Below are 17644 nucleotides of genomic sequence, written 5' to 3' on the forward strand. Positions count from 1 at the left end.
TTTGGCCTACTCTTGAAATTATTTGAAACTTGTTTCTTCATTTGTAAAATTCTACATATCTATTTTCCTAGTTTATTATACTAATCTGTTTCTTGCTCATTGAACTTCACCTTTTTTAATTTATTTCTTAAGATTTATTTATTTATTTATACAAGAACCGGGGTACAGGCTAGATTCGCGGGAGGGTGAGAAGGATTCACCAGAGACAAGAGCAGGGAACAGAACAGACAGACTGATGAAATACACTGCTGAGGGGAGCAGCGGGCAAGACAGGAGAGGTCTGCCGTGCCATGTGGGACCCTCGCCCGCTGGCATGGATCAAACCAGTGCTGCAGAGGCTGTGGACAGCTTCACAGCGCTGCGCTCAACCTCCTGCCCCACCTTTGTAAATTTAACTTGTCTAATATAACACATGTAAATAATATAAAATATTAACTAGTTTTCTCAGGTTTATAACAAGAAACAGTACTTTTTTTGTGTTTTCCTCCCCATCTCTGACCCTGCTTCCAGTGGGTGATGATACTCCATTTTATGTCTTACAAGTGATATTCAAACTGGTTTTTGTTTTGTCTTTTAAATAGAAAATTCATCTATAGACTTACTACTGTGAAAGCAGACTTTTTCTCTCTTCCACAGTAGAAAATTTAGATGATATTTCAGTGTAAAAAATAAATTTTAGTTTTATCAGTTCATATGGGATCAGATTCAGTGTTGACATCATTAATTACTTGAGTATAATGTTCACATCTGTGCCACGTAGTGTTCATTGATTATATTTTCTTTTCTATTAGACTTTTACCTCATTTTGATTTTAATTTATTTGTTCAATATTCTATAGAAACATCCCCAAACTCTTACAGAGGTGTGTATCTTTCCCAGTATGTTCAAACACATAATTTTTTTAAAGATTTATTTTATTTATTTATGCATAGAAGAACTGGAGTGTACCCAGAGGTACAGGCGGTGAGAGGATTCACCAGAAACAGAGTGGGGAGCAGAACAGGTAGATCTGCTGAGATACACTGCTGAGGGGAGCAGCAGGTGAGATAGGAGGGGTCTGCTGTACCATGTAGGTTAGCTTCCTGGCTGGGGATAGAACATAATGCTGCAGTGGCTGGGGATAACTTTATAATGCTGAGATTTAACCCCTGTGCTACCAGGGAGCCCCTCAAACACATTATATTAACTTTTATTAATTATTTTTAAAAGTCTGTACTAAGAGTTCTCTTTTGCCTAAACTGGTAATTTTCTATCTAATCCTGCTGTCATTGTCAGTCCTGGGATTTCCTTTTCACCCTTATCCTGGAAATTTCTTTGCTTATCTCTTGTGTTGACTCTTCTATTTCTATGACTACGCCCTCCCTCTTTTTGTGGTTTAGCATCTTTATTTTGGTTTTAAATATCCTGCAGTAGCTTTCTGAGAAATAATTTTTTTTAAAGATTTATTTATATATGCATACAAGACCTGGGGTTCAGGCCAGAGGTGTGTGTGTGTGTGTGTGGGTGTGTGTGAGAGATAATTCACCAGAGACAGATTGGGGAATGGAACAGGCAGATTGACCGAAGTACACTGCTGAGGGGAGCAGTGGGAGAGACAGGAGAGGTCTGCTTCGCCATGTGGCTTGCTCCCTGGCAATGCTGGGGATCGAACTTGTGCTGCAGAGGCTGGGGACTGCTTCATAGGTTGTGTCTTAACCCCTTGTGCCACCAGGGAGCCCCCTGAGAAATGGTAATTTTGTTTAAAGATTTTATTTATTTATGCATATAAGAGCTGGGGTATAGGCCAGAGGTCTGGGGGGGGGGGTGGGAGGGTTCACCAGAGACAGAGTGGGGCACAGAACAGGCAGACTGACTGAAATACACTGCTGAGTGGAGCAGTGGGCAAGACAGGAGAGGTCTGCTTCGCTATGTGGGGTTGCTCCCTGGTTGCAGAGGCTTTGGATTGCTTCATAGTGCGGTGCTTAACCCCTTGTGCCGCCAGGGAGACCCAAGAAATGGTAATTTTTAAAAAATTTTCCTGTTTGAAGATACCTTCCACTCTCCCATCTGATTGATGTGTTGTTACTGTTGGAAATAATTTCGCCTCAAATATTGAACTTCATTGTTTTCTTGCTTGTAGTTCTGTGAGCTGTGAGGTTTATTGTTTATTCCCATGTTTGATCTTGTGTATGACTTATATTTAGAAATATAAGTCGTGTGTTGATCATCTTTTTCACCTTCATTGTTCTGGCTGCTTATGGACCCTTTCAATATACATGTAGTTACTCTTATCTTTCAGTACTACAATTGTCCTTGTGTTATCACCATCATCATTTCTTCCCAATCACTTTCTCTTTCTGGCCTTCCTGTTGGTTAGGTAGATGTTGGCGTCCCTGGATTGATCCTTTACTTTTTTTTTTTTCTTTCCAGTCTTATTCTGTGAGCCCCTCATTGATTCTTTTTTATTTTTAAAGTTAAATATAGGAAAATTAGCATTTTTACTTGTGTAATTCTGTAAGTTTTCACAAATGAGTAATCTTTTAACCACTATCAATATCAAGATACAGAATGCATCCATCACTCTTATGTATTCCTTCCTGTCATCCCTTTATAGTCTGTCTTTCTCTGAAACACACTCTTAGCAGCAACTGATCCGTTTTCTTTCTTATATCTTTTGCCTTTTCTAATATGTAAATAAACGGTATCATATAGTATGTAGCCTTTTTAATCTTTTTTCCCCTAGCAAAATGCATTTGAAATTCATACATGTTCTTGTATATATTGCACTTCATTATTTTTTATTACTGAGTAGTATTCTATTATGGATATATTACAGTTTGTTCATTTACCAGTTGAAGGATGTTTGGAAGGGATATTTGTGTACAGTTTGTGAGATCATGATTATGAGTAAAGCTGTAATTCATGTGCAGGTTTTCTTGTGTAAACTTAAACTTTTATTTCTCTTGGATAGATACATAGACGTGAGATTGCGGGTTATGGTAACTCTTACTTTATAAGAAAATGCTAAACTGTTTTGTGGAGTGACAATATTACTTTATATTCTTACCAGCAACAAATGAGCGTTCTAGTTGTTTCACATCCTTGTTAATACTTGGTATTGTCAGTTTTTTTAATTATCATTTTAGTCATTCTAAGATATATGTAGTGGTAACTCATTAAAGAGGCATGTGAAGTGATCAAGATCATTAACCATCAGAAAAATGAAAACAATCATGTAATAGCATTTCATACCCTTTGGGATGGCTATAGTCAAAAGCTGGACAGTTAATTTTTTTAAAGATTTATTTATGCATACAAGAACTGGGGTACAGGCCAGAGGTGCAGGGGGTGAGAGGATTCACCAGAGACAGTGGGGAACAGAATAGGTGGATCTACTGAAATACACTGCTGAGGGGAGCAGTGGGAGAGTCAGGAGAGGTCTGCTGTGCCATGTGGGGAGCTCCCTGCCGGCTGGGGATCGAACTCATGCTGCAGAGGTTGTGGGTAGGATTGCTTCACGGTGCTGTGTTCAACCCTTTGTGCCACCAGGGAGGCCCCTGGACAGTAAATGTTTATAGGATGTGAGGAAATGGAAACCCTCACTCATACACTACTGATTAGATTGGAAAATGGTGTAACTGCTGTGACAATTCCTCAAGTAGTTAAACAGTTACCATGCATCTTCACTCCTGGATATTACTGGAGTGAATAGAAACAGGTCTAAAAAAACTTGAAAAGAATCACTAGTCATAATAACCAAAAATTAGAAAGCTAATTTACATCTCTGATGAATAGATAAGTAAAATAGTTTATAGTGTATATTGAAATACTCATACATGCTACAACATGGGTAAACCTTGAAATCCTCAAGCTAAGTGAAAGAAGCCACATAGGACTATATGTTGCATGATTCCACTTATTTGAAATGTCCAGTATAGGAAAGAGACAAAGGTTAGTGATTGCCTGGAGCTGATAGAACTAGGGGGATTAAAGGTTTATATAGTTATGTGGGGTGGGGTAATGAGAATGTTCTAAAATTGTGATGGATGTACAACTCTGCAAATATACTAAAAACCATTGAAAGTTTGAATTGCATGGTATGTGGATTTTATTTCATGCTATTAAAAATCACTTAAGTGTACAATTCAATAATTTTTAGTGAATATATAGAATTGTACAAACATCACAAAACATTTTTATCACACCAGAAATATTCTTTGTGGTTCATACCCATTCCCACCCAGTGTTTGTCGTTTTACCTTTTTGATATATAAGGAATCATCTTTTGTAATTCCTCTTGTATCTGGTTTCTTTCACTTTGGTTCCAGTTAGTTCACATCCTTGCATTGTATAATTTATTACAGCTATCTTTGTAAGCATGTAGTGATGTCTATTGTAGTTTTAGTTGCATTTTCCTAACAAGTGATGTTGAGTATCTTCATTTTTTATGTGCTTATTAGCATTCCTATATCTTTGAAATGTGTGATCAAATCTTTTGCCTATTTTTAAGTTGGATTGTTTTCTTGCTTTTGACTTTTGAGAGTTCTTTATGTTTTTGATTCAGTTTTTTTGGTTAGATGTGATATAAAAAACATATTTACTCCCATTTTCCTAACTCATTTACCAGAGCAAAAGATTTCAGTTTTGATAAAATCTAGTTAATTTTTCTTTTGTTATATCTAAGAGCTCTTACCTTACTCAAGGTCCTAAAGAGTTTCTCCTATGCATTTTTGAAAGGTTTTAAATTTTCATTCTACATTTAGGTCTTTTATGACCTGTTTTTAGTTGTACAAGACATATAAGGTATAGGTTGAAGATTACATTTTTCTTTTGGATATGGTTGTCAATTGTTCCAGCACCATTTAATGAAAATATTCTCCTTTGACCTTACCTGCTGGTTGGATCTTTGCCAAAGATCAGTTGACATATTTGTGTGAGTCTCTGTGTGCTACTTTCCCGTCCTCTTTTTTTCTTACTCTTTATTTTTCTATTTCCTGCTCTTTCTCCTATGACTTTTCTGATTCTCTCCTCCCAGTTTTCCCTGTATTCCTTTCCTTAAATAAAGTATGTCACTTAGTACTAATTGAAGTTTTATGTATCTTTTTAGTTTAAGCAGAAATAAATATGAAGTATATGCATTTTTCTCTACCAATAAAAAACATGCCAAAAAATGAATTAACTTTTTTTCATTCTAATTCTAACCCTTACTTTTTCTCAGTGAATTTGTGGCCTTAATTAAAGGTAGTGATCCCTCTTCCCAAACAGTTTTTCAGAAGTCTTGCAAAAGGAATCATTTCCCCAGTGTTATGGTTTCTTTAAAAAAGAAATTAGTTACGGTTATTTCAGCTTGACATGCTAAGGGGAAGACTTTATTCTTTTTTTTTTTTTCCTGCCATGCTTCTATTTCATTGCTAAAGATTATTGATGCTTTTCCTGTAGGGCCAGTCATGATTACTATTCGTTTCACAACTAAGAAAAACAATTTCCAAAGCAGCTTAATTTTGCATTGTGTAAGGCCAGCTCTTGATCTATTTAGTTCACTTTTTTAGCACTTAGGAAAAATAAGGCATTGACTTTTGCTATTTAAATAAAAGTAAGACACCTAAAAGTGGAATCAAGTGATAAAAGAGACCACTATAGTCTTTGAATCTTACAAAACAAAACATAGTTGCCCCTTATTTTTCTCAGTATCCAAAGCAGTTTTTCTGGAAATTCATTGAAATATACCTCTCCTTATGCCCAATACTCCTGATACTGTGTCACAGCATCTAAAATGTGTTCTACTAGAAAGATTATGGATAAGATAAACCTCTCAAGCTGCTTTAGTTTAAATTTTCAGTGTTGTAATTTTTAAAGTAACACTGAATTTTCTTTTTGTTAATGATATACAATAGTTTAGAGGCATTAGTCTAGAATTGTGCCAGCATTTTCTAGCATCAGTAATTAAATGATGGCATTAATTACTGTGGTTCTAGCAGGGGGTTATTACTACATAGGAGAACTAAATGAGATGATTACTTAAGACCTCATACCTGAAATATCCTGATAACTGCTGCAGCGCCTTTTTTTTTTAAACATTTAAAAAAATTTTATTTATTTACCCATACAAGAGCTGGGCATGGGCCAGAGATGCGGGAGGGTGAGAGGATTCACCAGAGACAGAGTGGGGGGGGGCAGAACAGGCAGATTGACCTAAGTATACTGCTGAGGGGAGTAGTGGGTGAGTCAGGAGAGGTCTGCCGTGCCATGTGTATTGCTCTCTGGCTGGCCGGGTATCGACCTCATGCTACAGAGGCTGTGGATTGCTTCATAGTGCAGTGCTTTACCCCTATAGACTGAGAGGGTGCCTCTTGCCACTGTCTTTTAAGATATTTTTAAGGGCCTCCCTCATGGTGCAGGTGGTTGAGCGCTGCACTGTGGAGCTGTCTGCAGCCTCTGCAGTACAGGTTCAATCCCGGCTGGCTGTGGAGAAACCCACATGGCGCAGCAGACCTCTACTGCCTCACCCACTGCTCCCCTCAGCAGTGTATTTCATCAGTCTGCCTGTTCTGTTCCGCGCGCTGTCTCTGGTGAATCCTCTCACCCTCCCGCACATCTGGCTTGTACCCTGGTTCTTGTATAAATAAATCTTTGAAAAAGGATATTTTTAATACCAAGGCTTACTAGTTAATTAGATTCAAATTCCTCCCTCCTTCACCATGAAACTGAAGGCTAGTGGTTCGGAACTTGGGCAGAGCCTAGGTGAAAATTCTGGGCAGAGATCTTAAAGCAATGTTATGTGGGCCATGATGCATTTTACGCACCTGAGCATTATTGCAGCCCCTTTGCAGCCGTGTGTAGCAGTTGCTCTGAGTTAAGCTGTGAATTTAGTTGTACTCCTTTCAACCTTAAGCTGATTGGATTAATCCCACCCTTCCTACCAATCCTACCAATGAGGTAGCTCTGCCAAGTGCCTTCTCCCTCCTGTGTCTCCTAGTTGAGTTCTCTATGCCTAGGAGCATTGGCTCTTCATCTTCTTTTCACAGGGTCCCGAGTTCTGACTTCTGAGCAAGCCGGCCCTTTGCTTCTCCTGCTCCCGAGGATTGCCAAGATTCTGCTGCGCTGACTCCAACTGCCTTCTCATACCTAGAGTTGGGGCTACTCTCTGGATACCTGCATAAGCAATCCCTTGTCACTGCTACCCAGTCCTACCTGCACCCTGCTTTTTCCTTTTTGCTACACTTGAGTTCCTTTCTTCCTGTCCCTACTTCCATCCCCCTGTACACAATGCATAAAGGATGGAAAAAGTACTGCGGCCAGAAGTCTCTGAATGAGGCGTCCATGGATGAGTATTTAGGCAGCTTAGGGCTGTTTCGGAAACTGACTGCCAAGGATGCCTCTTGCCTCTTTCGGGCTATTTCGGAGCAGGTAAAAGGAAAACACATACTACCTATAATGAGTTTTTAGAATTTGGTATGTGGCATGGTATTGTATCTAAGACTTATCAAAGCCTAACCTAACAGCCTAACCTAAACAAAAAATTCCTCTTCTCTAACCTGGTGAAAACATTTGGGTCTCTGCTACTTATTAGCTTGGTTTATGCCTTTTAGTCCAAATATGTTGATATGCTTTTGCTAGCTTTTCTGTTCCCTAAGTGTCACTTTGCAATGTAATAGAGATAAGGTAAAGCTGTCAAAGAAAATTTTGAAATATATCTAAATTTAATACCTAAAAATGTACAGGCTAGGTCCATAAAAAGTAGAAAAGTTAGGGACCTGACAGTCATCTCTCACCAATCTCAGTGAAGATGACAAAAGCAAATTTTCTAGTAAGCTTATTTTTCAGTACTCTACATGTATTTTAAATAAGGGGGAGTTAATGTGTCCAGTTCACAGTCTTAATTTAGAAGCTTCTCTTTAAAATGACTGCTGACACTGAGCTCTTTCTCTTCTTTTTAGTTGTTTTTCAGCCAGGTCCATCATTTGGAAATCAGGAAAGCTTGTGTCTCCTATATGAGGGAAAATCAACAAACTTTTGAGTCTGTAAGTAGAATATATACATACCCAAGAGAAAGCTGTAAGAGTGTGTGGCAAGTGGGAAGTGAATTTTGATTGTCTACATGCTATGTCATCTCTTCTTTCAGTAGCAAATACTTAGTTTTTGCCTGGTTTCCTTTCCCCTAGCTAGTCTACTCTGGATGTCCTCCAAGAATTAGGCTGTTTTGTATTCTAATTAAAAGTCACGGAAAAAAAAAAAACAATCTCTATCCTTCCTATTTCTCCCCCCTCAACACAAAAAACACCCTGAACCCAAAAAATTATATACTGTTTTGTATTAGTCCATACCCAGTGCTTACTTGAACATTAATCATAGTTCACAAAAGCTTAGGCTGTGTTATTATTTTTTTAAATGTGCATTTGAAATGTGCACAAATGGGAACTCCTTTCTCCTAAATCTGTGCACATGGTCTTTATTTAGCCAGTCAACTTGAAGAATCTTGTAAAATTTAATTGTAAGGAAACAGATTTGTCCTAAACACCTGACTTTTCATGTGCCAAACTGTAACTGAAGCTCCACCACGGATTGACATTTAAGCAAGTTTTACAATATATCTTTGTATACATTGAAGTTTTGAATTCTCATTAATGAAATGGGGTCTAATTGGTGTGGCTGTTTTCCCCTAGTCCTTCCAGTACTATTTGTTTTCTTCCTACTGTTTATATTATGAGTATTTGCCTGCTGCTCAAGGTTTACTCTTAATTTTCTTAACAGGTTTCAGTGAGTTTTAAAAACTATGAAGGCTTTTTGACTTTAAAGCCTATTATTACCTTGGAGTTAATTGTAGTCCTCACCACACCTGGGGAAAGGATTAATGCAGTTACTTCAAATGCAAGACCATGGTGTAAAGCAGTGCATCTCAAGTATTTTTGTATATACAAATCACCTGAGGATCAACAGATTCTTATTCATTAGGTCTGAGCTGGGGCCCCAAATTTCTGCATTGTTGACAAACTCCCAAGTGATGCTTGCTTTTGTTTGTAGACCACAATTTGAGTAACAAAACTTAGTGTAAAATTTTAAAAATCTGGATAAATTTTAGAATAATTGTGCTGAGTGAAAGAAGCCAGATTGTCCACTCCCCCAAAGTACATATTGCATGATTTTCTTACATAAAAGTCTAAAAAATGCAACACAACTTATAGTGAGAGAAAGCAGACTAGTGGTTGCTTAGGGGTCAGGAGTTAGGGGATAAAAGAAGACTTAATGGCAGTGATGGGTATAATCACTATTTGTCATCATGGTTTCATGGGTATATACAGATAATCAAATTTTGTACTATTTATGTGCCGTTTATTGCATATCAGTTATATCTCAAGCTGTTTAAACAGCGAATTAAGGGAAAATTGTTTTAAGTCTAGTGATAAGTCCACATGGAATTAGAAGTATGTTATATTCTCTGAGTTTAATTTTATTTTTATGAGGTTATATTTGACATAACAATAAATTCACCATTTTAAGTTGAGAAATGCTTTCAGTTTTTGCGGTAATACAGTCATGCACCTGCCACCACAATCTAATGCAGAATATTTCTATCCCCTTTAAAGTTCCCTAGTGCGCTAGGCATTTTGAAGCTAATGAACTTTTATTTAAAATTCCTCCTAAAATTCCTTTATTTGGCTTTGTCAGTATATGTCTCCTGTCAAATTTGTGATCCTTAGAGTTATTGGCATTGCCCCATATTGTGGAAATTGGCAAGTTACTTATGCTAGCATTTCAAAAGAAACTCAAAGGCATACCATTTGATGAAATCCACTGGTGTGTGGATAAGTCAAGACCAGTTCCTATGATACTTTTATAATCCAGCTTTTCCCCACTCATAACTTTTGTGTATGTGCAAATCTTCTTGAGGTGCTGTACAGAGTAGTAACTTAATACCATAATTGTTGAGCTTAGTGAAAAAACCCGATGGAGGGTAATATTGCAGAATTTAATCAGATTTCAGTAATGCTATGTATTTGGTTAAGTCAAGTTTGTTTTATTTTTGAAGTATGTGGAGGGATCTTTTGAGAAATACCTGGAACGGTTGGGAGATCCCAAGGTAAGATAAAAAGTGGGGATTTAATTTTTTCAGAGTATTTGGAATAATCTAAATATTTAGCTGTGTCACTTAACCGAGATCTAGTCTATATTAAGTAGCCAGCTGTGTTGAATCAAATAGTTTTAGCAAAATTTTAGAGGCTGCTGGCAATTGACATTTGTGTTGAATGTTGAGAAATGGGTGTTAACCTTATCATCCATAGACTAGTGAAAGTATGCATTGCAAGTAGCACAGGCCTAAGCCTTTTCACCTTAGTATGGGGGTGGGGGGGTACTAGTGAATGTTACTAGGAAGTCACATTGTTTTTAGTAAGTCTCCTGACTCCTGATATGTAGTTAGCCTTCTTTTATGTGGGACTAAGAGCCATATACAAATACTTAATTTAAAATAATTTTATGTGATTACTTAGTTCTAGACTTAAAACATTTACTAAATACCCTGCTAACTTTACATTCTTACACTAATTCCATTTATATTATGCCCTTTAAATTCCTTGCTAAGGTCTTTAGATCTTTTCTTTTAGAATAAGTTTATGTTAATAAGTAACTGTTCACAATATCCCAAGCCTCACAGCAAGTTATAGTGTGTTATACAAATTCTTCACCTAAAACAGTGCTAAGCATCTAAAAAACAATTGTTGACTTGCAAAAATTCTGCCTCTCAGCTCCAGAATGTTTTTAAAAACTATGTGCTATTTATGTTTAGGAAAGTGCTGGCCAGCTGGAAATAAGAGCTCTTTCTCTAATTTATAAGTAAGTAGAATTTCCTTTTCTTTAGGGCTGGGGATGGTGGGTAAGATATCTGTTAGAGTTCCCTTAGGACAGAGAAGTTGGAAATTTGATGTATTGCTATGTAGAATAAAAAGATCTAAGCAAAGTCAGTTGGTATAATTTAGGGCAGGAGAACCTCTAGCATTTGTGTCAGTTTAAATGGAAGAATAAAGGCCTTTTATAATGGCTGCTATTATTCTTGTAAAAAGTCAGTATTTTAGAGATTTTGTGTATTTAACTCTCAGTCTTGTATGCATCTTCAGTAGGGCAGTATTGCGTCTAAGAGGGTAGAAATTGGTTCTGGGGGACAGAAAAAGATTAAAAATTAGTGGTTTGTGGTCTTTCAAAGAGTGATGGTATATAAACAGGTGTAATGTATATCTGGTGGTAAAATTTCATAGGGCAATTAAGAAATCTGAAAAAGGCTCTTTAAGGAGGTAGTAATGGGGTATGGGAATTTGAGAAACACTGTTCTATTGCTCTAGAAATTCTGATTTGGTCTTTAAAACTGCAGAAGTGGCATTTTTGAAAGCAGTATGGTTTTTAAAAATACCAATATACTGTAGGTTAGGGACTAGTGGGAATCTTGTTTAATTAAGAAGCTGTGTTAGACTCTGTAACTGTTTTTAGGATGCTGAGATGTTAACATACCTTGGTAGAATCAGAACCCTAGTTCTAGTGTTTTGCAGTCTGTTCATTCTCACTAAATCTGCAAGTAGTGTAGAAGAGGCATTAAGCAGGTGTCTGTCACTTTTAAATGGACCTGTTTTCTGTTTTTGTATAGCCCTTAAACTAAGAATGGTTTTTAAAATAATTTAAATGGTTTAAAAAATCAACAGGTTTCATAGCATGTGAAATTATATGAAGTTAAATTTCATTGTCCAAGAAGTTTTATTGGAAGGAGGAAGAGTTAAAGATAATTAATGTGTAAATAAATGCACATGACTGCTTTCATGCTATAATGTCAACATTGAATAAACCATGTGACATGCAAAAACTGAAATGTTTAACTGAAATTACCTGGTCTTTTACCAAGGAAAATTTGTCAATCTGTTTTAAATAAAGGATTCTGCCCAAAACTCATAAATATATGTACAATTAATAATCTGTCTTCTTCACTCTTCCTCCTTCCACATTAAGGTACATGTAAAAAAAAAAAATAGGACTTTAGAGGGGCTGTTAGCTATCTACCTTGACCTAATATTATTTAGCTTCTTAAACACTTGGGTTATTCTATATGAATAAAATAGACGGTTTAAATGGACAAATACTTGTTTTTGTAATTATCTTTTGCATATACCAGATTATCTTTTCTCACCTTTGTTTTCTACTTGTGTAGTCGGGACTTCATTCTTTATCGCTATCCTGGAAAGCCTCCAACTTGTGTCACAGATAATGGCTATGAAGATAAGGTAAGAAAATGAGTAAATTTTATTAAAAGAAATTGAATGATGCTTCTGGATTACCAGGATATTAAGAAGTCCTTATTGACCTAGTCAACCTATATGCCAAGCTTCTCTGCCACCAGCTTTTCCTCCACTTAGTCATCCTCAGTGTTGTTAGCTATCCTTCCTAACAGAACTGATCTTGTCACTTCTCTGTAATAGGAAACAAACACTCAAAACCTAGTTGGCTTCTCTGTTTAGAAGATAAGGTTCAAACTCTGGCATTCAGTGCCCTAAAGGGTCTCAGACTTCCTTTCCAGTGTCATTGTCTTTGAACCTTAATATACCATGCCTCCAGACAGTCTGATCTTCATATTTTATGTTTACCTTTGTATCTCAAACCTCAGCTCCTCTGAAACTTTCTCAACCCCCTTGAAGTTATTTATACTCTTTATGTTCCCCTAGCAGCTTCCAAGTGTTGTAGTATTTATCACATTGTATTTGCTTACATTGCTTTTTTCTCATTAGTCTGAAAGGTTTTTGAAGGCAGGGACAGTGTGCTACTGCTACTTAATAAGGTGCTGGGAAAATAGTAGGTAGTTGTTTTGTTGGTTGAGAACTCTAGCAGATAGACAAATTGTTCCAGCATATACTTTTTATTCCACATATTTTAAGAAGAACCTTTTATCCTGATTAGTGAATATAGACTACACAGTGTTTGAGTTTTGTAAGTCCTGTTTCACACCATGGAGCAAAATTTGGTCAGCATTTTTTTTAAAAGATGTATTTATTTATTTAATACAAGCATTGGGTACAGTCAGAAGTGCGGGAGGGTGAGAGAATTCACCAGAGTCAGAGCGGAGAGTAGAGCAGGCAGAAGGACCAAAGTATACTGCTGAGGGGAGCAGCAGGCGGCAGGAGAGGTCAGTGCGCCATATGGGACCCTCACCCGGTGGCCAGGATTGAACCGGCGCTGCAGAGGCTGTGGGCAGCTTCGCAACCCAGCGCTCAACCGCTGTGACACCAGGGAGGCCTAATTTGGTCAACATTTTAATGGTGAGATACTAGACACTGGGGGAACTGTTCAGATGCCATTATAGTAATCTAGACAGAAGACCTACACTAGCGAAGTGGCATTAAGAATAGAGAAAGCTGAGTAGGATGTGAGACATCAATTGGAAGTTGCGTGTAAATGGGGCACATTAATTGCTTTACCAGTTGTACCACCATCTAATGTATTAAGCAGTCATTAAGTCTCTATAATGTACAGGTACTGGGGGTACCAAAATGAATACAAAATTGTTGGCCTCCAAGAGCTTAAGGAGCTATAAGGCATGTATATAGTTTACTGTAGTAAGATATGTTTTATGAGTATGTACAAAAAACATAGAATAGCCCTTCAGTTTACAAAGTGTCATGTTATTAGTGACATGTAAGTAGAATATCAAAAAATGAGTCCAGTAAGTATGAAAGGCAGTCTGTTCAGAGGAAACTCTATATGCAAGGACAAAGGAGCCAGAGACCCTTTATGGCCCAAGACATTGGTATAGGCAATGCTGAAAAGATTAGCTTATGTTACATAATGAGATGTGTTGTAGGATATGCCAAGATACATTGCATTTCTGTATGCTAAAAGGCTTTGTTCTGGTGGATTAATTGTCTTAATTTCCCACCCTGCCTCACTATTGGTCCCTTCTGCAGTGTGTTGTGATCTCTGAAGCTTGAGTCTCCCAGTGGGGGCAGCTAGCTCTGGTCCACAAAGCTCACAACTCTTTTTTTTTTTTCTCCCAAGATTTATTTATGTATACAAGAATACATAAATATTCTGGGGTACAGAGTTGTGTTGGGTGAGAGGATTCACCAGAGACAGAGTGGGGAACAGAGCAGGCAGATTAACTGAAATACACTGCTGAGGGGAGCAGCGGGTGAGTCAGGAGAGGTCTGCTGGGCCATGTGGGTAGCTCCCTGGCCGGGGATCGAACTGGTGCTGAAATGGCTGCGGAGAGCTTCATAGGTTGCATCTTAACCCCTTGCGCCACCAGGGGGGCCCCAAAGCTCACACTCTTAGATGCTGTTGTCCTCGACAGGCAGGAGGCACCTGCCTGGGGGCATGTGACCCATTGTCTGGCTGTGGACACAAATAATGGCCATCACCACCCTGCCCCAACCTCTGCACACTGCTCTTGAAGGATCAAGGCTGCAAGATCTGTACAGCACCCTTGGTACTTTCCAAGGGATTAATGAGTTATCGCATCAGTCTTCCTCTTTGTTATTGGGCCCACACAGTGGCCTGGCCTGGCTCAGCCTGATGTCTCTGATTTATTTTGGTAGGGGCATTAAGGAAAGCTTTTTGTGCCCACACAAAAGTTGTGTGGAGTTGCCAGTGTTGTGGGTTAGGTCCATGCGTAAGCAAGATTTCCTCAGGGAAATTCACAATACCCCATCATGCCTTGGATGGACAGCTCTCATCCCATTCTGTTGGCTGGAGTATCTGCTCTCCCACTCACTCTCCCTTGCTTCCTCTTACTCCTTCCCCTCAGCAGCTACCAACTTTCGTTCAAATTATCTTTGGGAAAGTACTGATATCTATCAGGGAACTTCTGGGTTGCCTTTGAATAAAAAATTTTTATAGTTGCTTTTAGGGGAAGTGATAACCCCAGTGTCTGTAATCTGCCATGTTGTAGGTAGAGTCTTATCTGCACCTACATGCATTCCCACTGTCAGTGTTACAGGGGATCCTTTTCTCCACATCCTCACCAACCAATACTTGTTTCTTGTCTTTTTAATGATTGCCTTTCTCACACTGAAGTGGGTATATGGTGATAGTTTGTTTTGATTTGCATTTCCCTAATAGAAGAGATGCTGAACATCTTTTCATGTGCCTGTGGGCCATCAGTATGTCTTTTGAGAAGTGTCTGATAAGATCCTCTGCCTATTTTTTAATTGGGTTATTTTTTGTGTTGTTGAGATTTACAAGTTCTTTATAAATTTAGGATCTTAACCCCTTGTTGGATATGATTTGCTAGTATCTCTTCCCATTCAGTAGGTTACTTTTTTGTTTTAGCTATGGCTTCTTTTGCTGTAAAGAAAGTTTTAGAAGAAAATATAAATAACAAACTCTTTAACATCAGCCTTAGTGATGTCTTTGGCTCTTTTTCAAATGACTAGAAACAAAAGGAATCAAATGGGACTAGATCAAATTAAAAAATTTCTGTAAAGCAAAAGAAACCACCATTAATACTAGTTCAGTTTTTTTCCCTTGACATTTTATTCTGAAAGTTTTCACATAAAGAAAAGTTAAAGATTTGTGTAGTGAATACCCACATACCCGTCACCTAGTTCCAACTATTATACAGCTCCATTTTTTTTTTTTTTTTTTTGGAAAGGGCAGAATGACTATTTTTTTTTTTTTTTTTTATATAGAGGCATGTTTTCTTTCTTTCTTTTTTTATTTGTTTGTTTTTGTTTATACATGCACTGGGTACAGTCAGAAGCGCGGGAGGGTGAGAGAATTCACCAGAGCCAGAGCGGGGAGCAGAGCAGGCAGAAGGACTGAAGTACACTGCTGAGGGGAGCAGCGGGCGGCAGGAGAGGTCTGCGCGCCATGTGGGACCCTCCTCCGGTGGCCGGGGAGCAGCCGGGGATCGAACCGGCGCCGCAGAGGCCGCGGGCAGCTTCGCAACCCAGCGCTCAACCCCTGCGCCACCGGGGAGGCCCAGAATGACTATTTTTTTAAAGATTTATTTTTATGCATACAAGAGCTGGGGTACAGGCCAGAGGTGTGGGTGATGAGAGGATTCACCAGAGACAGAGTGGGTAACAGAACAGGCAGACTGACTGAAATACTGAGGAGAGCAGCAAGCGAGTCAGGAGAGGTCTGCTGCGCCATGTGGGTAGCTCCCTGGCCGGGGATTGAACTTGTGCTGCAGCTGCAGTTAGCTTCGTAGGTTGCATCTTAACCCCTTGCGCCATCAGGGAGGCCCTGAAGGACTGTTTTTTAATGTACTAATAATGAAAAGGAATTTAGCTGTATTACATAACTTCCCAGAGAACAAATATAAGTCATGATTACAAGCTTTTTCTTTTTTTTTATTATGATTTTTTTAAATAAATTTTATTGTTATATTCTCCATACAATTGCAGCCCCCCCATTCTGACCCCAATCCCACCCCTCCCACCCCCGCCCCCCTAAAAGTGTCTCTGGTTCATAGTTTTTTGTTGATTTTGATTTTCACTTTCTTGTATTCATTTTCCTGGTCCCTTATTTAAGTTCTCTAGATTCCTGCTATGAGTGAGACCATCCGGTATTTTTCTTTTTCTTTTTGGCTTATTTCGCTGAGCATGATCCCTTCCAGCGCCATCCATGTTGCTGCAAATTGCATGTGTTTATCTTTTTTGAATGCTGAGTAATATTCCATGGTATATATGTACCACATCTTCTTGATCCAGTCATCTATTTTTGGGCATTTGGGTTGTTTCCAAAGCTTAGCTATTGTAAACAGTGCTGCTATAAACATAGGGGTGCAGGTGCTCTTTGGAATTGATGTTTCTGTGTCCTTTGGGTAAATACCTAGGAGTGGAATTGCTGGATCATATGGAAGCTCTATGTTTAGTAGGTCCAGAAATCTCCACACAGCTTTCCACAGTGGTTGGACCAGTTTGCACTCCCACCAACAGTGCAGAAGAGTTCCTTTTTCTCCACACCCTCACCAACATTTGTTGTTGCTAGTTTTTTTAATATGTGCCATTCTCACTGGTGTAAGATGGTATCTCATGGTAGTTTTGATTTGCATTTCCCTGATGACAAGTGATGTTGAACATTTTTTCATATGCCTGTTGGCCATTTGCATTTCCTCTTCAGAGAAGTTTCTTTTTAGCTCTTCTGCCCATTTTTTGACTGGATTATTTTCTTTGTTGTTGTTGAGTCTCATCAGCTCTTTGCAGATTTTTGTGATCAGTCCTTTATCATTAGTGTTGGGTGCAAAAATGTTCTCCCAGTTGGTGGGGTTTCTCTTTGTTTTTGTTATTGTCTCTTTTGCTGTGCAAAAGCTCTTTAATTTGATGTAGTCCCAGCTGTTTATCTTTGCCTTCACTATCACTGCTTTGGGTGATGTGTCTGTAAAGATGTCTTTGATGTGCAAATCACGTAGTGTTTCGCCTGTATTTCCTTCTATATATTTTATGGTTTCAGGTCTTATGTCTAGTTCTTTAATCCATTTTGAGTTGATTTTTGTGTATGGTGTGAGGTAGTGGTCAAGCTTCATTCTTTTGCATGTAGCGACCCAGTTTTCCCAGCACCATTTATTGAACAAACTTTCTTTGCTCCAATGCATAGTCTTTGCTCCTTTGTCAAAGATTAGTTGACCATAAATCTGTGGGTTTATTTCTGGATTTTCTATTCGATTCCATTGGTCTGTATGTCTGTTCTTGTT

General features: G+C 38.3%; 1 protein-coding gene across 1 annotated transcript in view; it reads left to right on the forward strand.

The window, feature by feature from the left end:
• ALG13 (ALG13 UDP-N-acetylglucosaminyltransferase subunit) overlaps window positions 1–17644 on the forward strand; it is a gene marked incomplete at both ends in the record, with an annotated part of 74772 nt that overhangs the window by 12751 nt on the left and 44377 nt on the right. The window contains 6 exon segments of the mRNA XM_084258489.1: window positions 7005–7023; window positions 7027–7386; window positions 7917–8000; window positions 10007–10057; window positions 10763–10809; window positions 12167–12239. Of these exon segments, the coding sequence (XP_084114615.1) occupies window positions 7005–7023; window positions 7027–7386; window positions 7917–8000; window positions 10007–10057; window positions 10763–10809; window positions 12167–12239 (634 nt within the window).

This window comes from Talpa europaea (assembly GCF_964194135.1).
Source record: "Talpa europaea genome assembly, chromosome: X".
Classification (NCBI taxonomy): Eukaryota; Metazoa; Chordata; class Mammalia; order Eulipotyphla; family Talpidae; genus Talpa; species Talpa europaea.